Here is a 9782-nt window from a genome sequence, read left to right as displayed (position 1 = left end):
TTATAAATAAGCCTCCAGTGAACGCTCTTATCCAATGATTTCCTTGGATAAATTTCTGGAGTTTAGTATAGCTAGGTTGAAGGAGTTAATGCATTTTTTAGGATATTTAAGATTGCCATCTCGTCCTCTAGGGAAGTTATGCCACTTTACCTGCTGTCTAACAATATACAAGAGGATTTTTTTCTTCCTGTATCCCGCACCCCACTCACATTCTATATTATAATCACTCTTTTTCATTTCTGCCAGATGGATAGGAGGTAGGCTCTTGTCTTCTTTTGTATTTCTTTAACCATAAATGAGATTAAACATTTTTCCTGTTGTCTTTAGTATTTCTTCCTTTATGATGATGCCAGTTTATGTCCTTAACCTATTTTTTTTCAGTGGGAATGTTTTCCTTTTTCTGACTAGAGGTGCTCTTAATAAAAGCATGCTGTTCTGACTTCTGACCCTGCCCTTGTAATCGGACAATCTTTATTGACTCAAAGTGCCAATTCTCTTCCCTCTAGCATAGCAAACATTTGGCAAGACTGCAGCCATAAATTACTGAAAGAACTGACATGATCTCGGTAGAGTTATTAGGGAGACTATGCAAAAGCATTATTAGAGAAATTCTTGGAAAATACCAAGTGTATACTTTCTGCTTAGTAGCTTGCATGCCCCAACATCTTTACAGTTTATGGTGCCTTTTTTTTTTTTTTTTCATTTAGAACAACTCTTGATGAGCTGTTTTTACTAAATGGATTTTACTAACTCATTTTATTTGCATTCGTTCCACTGATAACCAGGATACCATAATCCACAACTTTTAACTTTTGCTGGAAATTTGCCTCAGTTTTATAAGACTCTGGCTTTACCATTTGAGTCCTGTACTGAATGAACTTTGAATCTAAACCGTTCAGGAGCTTGCTTTTGAAACAGTATAGCAGGAGAGGTTTCCCAAGGGTGGAACCAGGTACTTTTGTGCATTTGCATTTGTGTAGCCACAAATCTCTATGTTAATTCTTGCTTGAAGGTACAGGATTCTGAAATGGGGAGAAGGAGAGAGAGGAAGAAAAAAAATTAATTTCAGCTGGATGATGGATTAATACAGATGAAGGATCACACAAGACAATTTAAGTAAATAATCTAGGTAATCTGGATACAAATAATTTCTAAAAAGATAAACTATATTAAAGTGTCATATATTATTATAACTAGTTTACTTAACAGACAGAAAGTGGTCTTCTATTTGGGAAAATCCAATGTGAAAATCAATGTGAAATATGACTGCAGGTACTTCATCTCAGGCATTTAAAAAATACGGAAAAGGGGCTCAGATGGTTAAGTGTCTGCCTTCCGCTCAGGTGGTGATCCCAGGGTCCTGGGATCAAGCCCTGCTTCTGGCTCCTGGCTCAGCAGGAAGCCTGCTTCTCCCTCTCCCTCTACTTCTCCCCCTGCTCATGATCTCTCTCTCTCTGTATCTCTGTGTCTCAAATGAATAAATAAAATCTTTGAAAAGGAAAAAAAAAATAATAAAAAATACGGAAAAACAATGAAAGGCAGATATATTTTTCTGCAGCATTTTCCATGCCGTTGGATGTAGAAATCAAATAGTATGCAGTACGAATGAACTGTGTTTTCTACCTTAGAATCATTGTCTCTCAAAGGTTTGAGTGAGAACTTAATGGCCAATCTAATTCAACCATCTGACATCATTGAGTATCTTCATTCTCTTAAAAAAATAAAATTCCATCCTACAAACTATATCATTTCAAACAAACCAAACTGAGAAGCAAAGAGGACAAAAATTTCACTTTTTTTTTTTTTTTTTTTTGAGTGGGGAGAGAAAGGGAGGGTTTTAACTCTATGAAAGCTTGTATAAGCTCCTTTAACATGCTCAACTTTTATAGAATAAACAGCCTTGGCAGCATGACAGTTAAATCACCGAGGTGTTTCATTTTGCAACATTCTCTCATTCATATCCTCTACATTGGCTTGGTGAAGTTCAAAGGCGGTAGAGCAAAACAAGTACAAAATAGCAAAAGGGAAGAGGAAGAAAAGAGTCGAACATGGAGAGGATCTTACTCCTTTAAAACTATCTTCAGGGGCGCCTGGGTGGCTCATTTGGTTCAGCGACTGCCTTCAGCTCAGGTCAAGATCCCGGAGTCCTGGGATCGAGTCCCACATCGGGCTCCCTGCTCTGCGGGGAGCCTGCTTCTCCCTCTCCCACTCCCCCTGCTTGTGTTCCCTCTCTCGCTGTGTCTCTCTCTGTCAAATAAATAAAATCTTTAAAAATAAATAAATAAATAAACAAATAAAATAAAATAAAATAAAACTATCTTCAGAACTTTCTAACAAGAATGTTGGTACCCAGAGGACGATTGGCATCACCTCTTAGAAATGTGGATGTAGCTGATGTCCCAAGGCCAACTTTAGAGACAGTAAACATTACCTAAATCACTGCCACTCCAACAGTGGGCAGGCTTATAGGATAGCCCAATAATTCTTAAAAAGAAGAGAAGGAGAAGGAGATGTTGGAGAGAAAAGGAATTTTAATTCTAAAAATATACCTTATTTCTTCCTGAGTAGTACTGCAAATTTCTGAAAGTAGTAGAAACATCTTCTGATTTCCACTCGGATGATTTCCCAGGCACAGTGACTGTATTTCTTTTCTTTCAGGAAGTTGTCTATCCTATTGAAATATCTCCTCAGTTCTAGGTTGCTCAGCTGGGAGACCATAGCTCCTGACCAGTTCATTCCGTTCTCTTCCATCTCTTTGGAGTCTTCCTTTTCTTTCTCCTCTTCCTCCAAGCATTGTTCCAAGTACTGCAGCTGCTGATAGAGTCCAATTTGGATTTGTTTCAGATAGTCCTTTTCCCAAGTGGATTTGAAGGTGTGCTGACTGAAGATGTTGAAGGCCTGTATGGACATTTCATAGAAGGCCTCCTTGATGTACCTTTTCACAGGCTGGGTATGTGATAGGATCTCTTGGGGCAACTCAAAAGCTGTGGTTTCTTGTAGGCACTCTACGGGAAATGAACTGCTCGTACTGCTCAGAAGCCTCAGATTTTGCCAGGTGACTTTCATCAGATGAAAATGCAGCAAGTTACAGTCCAGAGAGAGGATGCCAGTGATGAGCAGACCCACAAGGCATGCAGGCCACAAACACGTCCTAAACAAGTCAGGCTTAGTGCTCATTTTTTTTTCCCCAAGCTAAAAAATCCACCAGACTCAAGGTTGACTGATGTTTTAGGTCTTAAGTACTCCTTCATGTGCCTTTATACACCTGAATAATCTTCAGTGGGGAGGAGTTTTCTCATTCCTCATTTTATGTTTCTCAGGGTTTCAGCCCCTTTCCTTTGCCTCTGAGGTTTGTTTTGACTTTGGGTGACTACACTGACTTTGGAAATGCTAATCTTTTTCTTTAAAGTGAGCAAAGCTTTACCATTGCATTACCTTAGTTGTCTGGATGACTCATCCCAGTACTATAGGATTGTCATAACAAGATTGATAACAGTATTTCAGAAAGAATTGAAAGTTCTGACTCTATACCACTTATTCAACACTATTACGTAAGAGAGCCATCCATTAAAGAAATTATCATCATTATTTTTTTTTTTTAATTTTTTTCGTATCTGGCCATGTAGCCAAACATCTTCTCTCATTGAGTTAATCATAGACATTGGCCACATGACCTTAATTATTTGACTGCAAGACCACCAGAATATAACATAGCTTAGTTTTCTCTGATCTTGTTAAATTAAGCTTCTCTATTTGGATATTTTCTCTCTATTTTACTTTTCTGGGTTTCAAAGAAGATGAAAAACAGAGTTGGTCAATTGAACATGGCACTTACTATAAGTTGGCTTGGTTTTCTGTTGTCATTAGAAAATGTTGATACTCTCCAACTATCCGGATCTTCCTTTAGTTAAACCTAAACTAGTGCTTCCCATGGCTGCCTAACATTACACATGCCTCTGATACCTATCATAGAAGTACTTACTACCTATATTACTCTATGTGTGTGCTCTCTAAATTCTGATTTTGCAGATTTTATGAGGCGACTAACCTGGAAAAATAATTTGGAAAATGAGCCCGTTAATATTTTATAATTATAACATTATAAATTGACGAAACTTTCCTAGAGAGCAAAATGATGATATGTATCAAAAGTCTTAAAAATGTACATTGTCTTTGACTCAACAGTTCTTCCTCTAGGAATTTATCCCCAAGAAATAATGATGGACATCTTTAAAGACTTAGCTGTCAGGAAGTTTATCACAGAAAAAAAATGGAAAACAACTTAAATGTTCAGTAGTAGATAGGTGGTTAACTAATTCATCAGTAGAAAATTTCTTTGTAAGCATTAAATATTATGTTGTGGGAATATATTTGGTCACTTGGATAAATTCACTTTGTAGTTTAAAACCAAGCTGACATGGATACTATATAGAGTCTGATAGCATATTTGTGAAATACCTACGTGTGCATATATGTGCAGAAAAAAATCTAGAAGTGCACATGCTACAAATATTTTCTCTGACTAGAAAAACATGCGTTTGCAATGTGACCAATATGTACTGCTTTATTTGCTTAAACACTTCCATTCTAGGATACTTTCAAAGGAAATGTGAATTTACCCCAAGACTCCGTTCTCATTCCATAGAATAACATAAAGTATGTGGGAGTTCAGTGTACCATTTTTGTAACTTTTCAATAAAAATATATATGTTTATATATATATATACATATATTATTAAACATACACACAGAGTCTATAAAGTGCAAAGCATCTCTGAAGGCCATAGCTCATATAACTTCTTCCATCTAAAACTTGTTACCTTGTCCTAGGCAGAACTGCTTGTCCCTCTTGGGGGCTTTTAAATGCTTTGTCCCCCTTCATTATGGCTTTTTAAAGTGCATAATTGTTTAAGTGTTGATTTCCCAACTTTGTATACTTCTCCCTCCCCTACCCACTTAGAATGATTAGACTACTTTGCGCTTATTTGAGACAGTTCAACCTTACTAACCAAACTCCTAGTTTGTTCAATTGAATTACTATGCTACAAGGTTCTGCTCGTAGGTGAGGGAGGTGGCTGCAGATTTGGCTGTTGTCAACCATCTTGAAGGTCCCTCTATTTTCTGCCATGTACAGTTTTGTCATGCTCAGCCCAAATTTCCTCCCTTTATAGTTGTTCCATATCACATCCTCATTTATTCAAAACTGTATTTTTATTTATTTTAAAGATTTTTATTTTTTATTTGTCAGAGAGGGAGAGCACAAGCGGGGGGGGGGGGTTGCAGGCAGAGGGAGAAGCAGGGAGAGAGAGAAGCAAGCTCCCTTTGAGCAAAGAGCCCTATAAGGGACTCTATCCCAGGACCCTGGGATCAAGACCTGAGCCGAAGGCAGATGCTTAACCAACTGAGCCACCCAGGCATCCCTCAAAACTGTATTTTTAGCTAGTACCACATGCCAATCACTGGGCAGGTCTTGAGGATGGAGGAATAAGGTGTAGTCCATGGTCTCAAGGAGTCCATTATTGAAGAAGCAGGCACATTCTGAGTGTGTTAGGTAGCAGGAGTAATTCATAGGTCTTCCCTACAGCATGGACCTCATCCCCCTGTGCTGTAAATGTTAATTGATGCTGATGGTGACAAGATTCATGATAAAGAAGGAAAGATGACTGACAAGCATATCTTCCACTGTTAGCTTTTTAAAAATTCTTTTCTTTTTTTTTTTTTTTTTTAATTTTGTTTATTTATTTGACAGAGAGACACAGCGAGAAAGGGAACACAAGCAGGGGGAGTGGGAGAGGGAGAAGCAGGCTTCCCTCTGAGCAGGGAGCCCGATGTGGGGCTCGATCCCAAGACCCCGGGGTCATGACCTGAGCTGAAGGCAGACGCTTAACGACTGAGCCACCCAGGCGCCCCAGCTTTTTAAAAATTCTTATCTTTGCCTGATTTTGCAAATAAAAATACGGAACACCCATGTACCCCAAATCCAAATTTAGCTGGGTGTCCCATTATTTTACCTGGTATCCCTATCCACCATACAAACTCCCATTGACCTCTAAGAGTAGAACTCAGGAAGCCCTTTACAGGAAACTATTCCTCCGCCAGCTGCTCACCTCATGCAGAGGTGCATTCAGTTGCCTAACTTTGTGCTGGCTTTACTTGTGTGCATTTCCCTAAAAACTGTGCGCACCACACTCCCAAGGGGCACCGGTCATACTAAAAATATTACATGGGTGCATGCACATGTGTACACACACATACATACAAATTGCTCTGATCTGAAGCATTATTGGATGATCAGTCATAGGTCTTGCCTCTGTTCTGCAAAAGTCATGCCATGTGAGTATATCTCAAAATATCAAAAAAAATTGAAAAGAATGACAGTGTAAGGAAATGTTTTTATCACAAAATTTATCTGTTACAACTGCTCCATCTGTCATTAGTGTGTTGCCATAGCTAATGATATTTCCATGATATCTGCTCTTATTTCTCTAGCATGTCTTGAGATCATTTATATGTGGTCAGGGGCTGCCCTGTTGTTGATAGAACTGTGTAAAGTCCATATGGATTACAAGGTGAACAATAATAGGCAAGACACAATGTGTTTGACAAAATGGAGATGAGACATTTCAGTCTAGACAGGTTTGCTGTGATTCAGCTCCGGAGCATTTAGTATTCTCTGGTAGGATTTATTGCTCTCCATGAAAAGGCAAGTTTCAAACCAAGGTGAGCCTAACATGTTGATCATCTGTCACTCACTCCACTCTTGCTGTTTCTTCCCAGACATGTCCTCTTGTCTGGGATAAATATTTATTTATTTATTTAAAAGATTTATTTATTTATTTATTTGAGAGAGTGAGAGAGAGAATGAACAAACAGAGGGAGGGGGAGAGAAAGAACACTCAAGCAAAATTCCTCCTGAGCACAGAGCCTGATGTGGGGCTCAGTGTGGGGCTCAACATGGGCCTCAACATGGGGCTTGACATGGGGCTTGACCCCAGGACCTTGAGAACATGACCTGAGCCAAAATCCAAAATCAGGTAATTAACTGACTGAGCCACCCGGGCGCCCCTATCTTGGATAAATATTTAAAAGTAGTTGCCATTGCAGAGAGGACAGGGTCTTATTTTAATTACTGTCAGCTTGCATGCAGTCATAGGTTTCCTGACATTTATGAATAACAAAGAAAGGCATTATTATGGGAAAATTTAAGTGGACTTTTCTTAGACTGACAGAAGACTCACATGCCCCAATTTTTAGGATTTCTTTAGGGTCCAAGCAATGCTTGGGTTTGGGGGTAGTGTCCAGGAATAATCTACTGGAGCCAGGGGGTGTGGGAAAGGATCTCTTCTTGCCAAGACCCCTGCCCCTTGGTAGCCTGTGAAGTAGAGAATCTAAATAATAGAATGTGGGGTAGGGATAGACCATTGGGGTCAGAGGGGTGAATTAGCAAAGGAGCAAACCCTGAGTTAAGTCTGCCACCCCTAGTATTTCTCAAGGTCATTTAGAATTCTGTAGATAATGACTGGTTTCCCAGATTCCTGGGTCACTTCAGGCCTGGAGAAGTGGCTTGGAATGAGTTTTCTGAGAGATTTCCCCTATGGCTGAAATTAATGTGTTTATGTATTCATTTACTTATATCTCCAGTGCTTAACACATAGTATATGTTCAATAAATATTTATTGAACAAATAGGTGTATGTTTCACTATTTTACCTTATGACTTTATCTTAATTTAAATTGAATTTCAGATCAGTTCAGCAACCTCTTTGTAGAACTGTATAGCTTTGAGCAAGTCCCTTAAACTTTCTATACTTCATCTGTAAATAGGGATAATGAGAACCTCATTAGGTGGTTGTGGAGATATAAATTACTGAGAATGGTGCCTGGTACATAGTAAGTGATCAGTAAATGATACACACCATCATCATTGTTGTCGTCATCGTCATCATCCATTGCCTACAGTGTTAGTCACAGTGACAGATTCTAAGAATACAGGGGCAGAAAAGCCCCTGTCCTTGCAGAGGTTCCTGGAGGCAGTGAGTCCTGAGCTGAATCTTGAAAGGCAAGAACTGATGGAAGTTTGAATTAGGACAATGATAGTAGGTATGGAAGGGAATTATCTAGGAGGTAAGATTGGCAGGTCTTGATAAGTGATTTGGAGTGGGAGGCTGAGGAAGTGGAACTGGACCAGGAAAAAGCCCAGTTTTCTTTTTTTTTTTTTTTAAAGATTTTATTTATTTATTTATTTGAGAGAGAGAGAGAGAGAAACAGCATGAGAGGGGAGAGGGTCAGAGGGAGAAGCAGGCTCCCCGCTGAGCCGGGAGCCCGATGTGGGACTCGATCCCAGGACTCCGGGACCATGACCTGAGCCGAAGGCAGTCGCTTAACCAACTGAGCCACCCAGGCGCCCAAAAGCCCAGTTTTCTAACTAGGCATGTGGTTGTGCCACCAACATAGAGGTAGCATATGAGAGGAGCAGGCTTCGGGGAGCAACTGGTGGGTTTTGTTATAGGTGAGTTGTTTGGAATTGTCTATGGGTTAGCCAAATGGAGATGTTCATCCAGCAGTTGGATGTGTGGGACTAAATGAGGACAGGAGACCGATCTAGGTGGGAGAGAGAGATTTGAAATGATTAGCAGAAACTATAGGTGATCATTTAAGACCATAAGAATCAGTTGGTTTGTCTAAGGAGAACATGTAAGGTAGGAAGAGACGTGTGAGCGAGTACCTAAGCATCGCCTGTGTTTAAAGAGGGGGTAGTGGAAGAGGAAACTGACAAGGATGGTGACAGAGGCGTGAAGAGAATGAAGATGGAGTATTTTGACTATCTCTGCCTCTTTGTCCAGATGACTCCGCATAATCCTTCTCAACACAGCACTCGTAGGCAGCCATTCCCAATTACACTGTATTTGCCGTCATTGATCTAGACCTAATCCCATGTTATAGATGAGCTATTTGAAGGTCAGAGAGGGGAATTAATTCATTTAAGCCAGGTAAGTATCTGTGAGACCTTGGCAGATGTCAGCTAGATTGAAACCTGGTTTGATTACTTCACTTCTACTACTTGGGGCTATGGAAGTTGGGGGATGTATTGGTTTCCTGTGACTGCCATAATAAATTTCCACAAACAGCCTGGCATAAAATAAGAAATTTATTCTCTCACAGTTCTGGAGTCTGGAAGTCCAAAATCAAAGTGTCATCATGGCATTTTTCCTCCAAACCTTCTAAGAAAGAATCTTCTTTTGCCTCTTCTAGCTTCTAGTGATTGCTGATAATTCTTGGTGGTCCTTGGCTTGTTAGGTACTCCAGTCTCGCCTGCATAGTCACATGACATCCTCCATGTGTCTGTGTCCCTGTGTCTTCCAGACATTGCCTTTATGTATTTTTTGGTAGCAGTCTACGTAGTTGTTATTAATAATAGAAGACACTAGGGCGCCTGGGTGGCTCAGTTGGTTAAGCGACTGCCTTCGGCTCAGGTCATGATCCTGGAGTCCCAGGATCGAGTCCCATATCGGGCTCCTTGCTCGGCAGGGAGTCTGCTTCTCCCTCTGACCCTCCCCCCTCTCATGTGCTCTCTCTCTCTCTCAAATAAATAAATAAAAAATCTTAAAAAAAAATAATAGAAGACACTGTTTATTTTGCGGTTACTAAGTATCGCCTGTTCATATAAATTATCATTATTTCTCATACCCACGGTACAATGCAGATGTTATTATCCTTAACTAATTAATTTATTTTGAAGATTTATTTATTTGTCAGAGAGAGAGAGGGAGAGAGTGAGCACAA

At 39.8% G+C, this 9782-nt stretch overlaps 2 protein-coding genes across 5 annotated transcripts in view; one reads left to right on the top strand and one right to left on the bottom strand.

The window, feature by feature from the left end:
- MOB3B (MOB kinase activator 3B) overlaps positions 1-9782 on the top strand; it is a 206582-nt gene that overhangs the window by 2725 nt on the left and 194075 nt on the right. The window lies entirely within an intron of this gene.
- IFNK (interferon kappa) lies at positions 2551-3177 on the bottom strand. Its single transcript, XM_045882508.1, has one exon. The coding sequence runs from the start codon at positions 3175-3177 to the stop codon at positions 2551-2553; it is 627 nt and encodes a 208-aa protein (XP_045738464.1).

Source organism: Mirounga angustirostris, unplaced genomic scaffold, assembly GCF_029215605.1.
Source record: "Mirounga angustirostris isolate CCGP_5_RB_7025 unplaced genomic scaffold, mMirAng1.0.hap1 SCAF_15, whole genome shotgun sequence".
Taxonomy (NCBI): domain Eukaryota; kingdom Metazoa; phylum Chordata; class Mammalia; order Carnivora; family Phocidae; genus Mirounga; species Mirounga angustirostris.
The sequence above is the reverse complement of the archived record's forward strand: the minus strand, read 5'-3'. Positions and strand labels throughout refer to the sequence as shown.

Coding starts and splice junctions, on each gene's coding strand:
- IFNK (XM_045882508.1), bottom strand. CDS start 3,177: ATGAGCACTAAGCCTGACTTGTTTAGGACGTGTTTGTGGCCTGCATGC.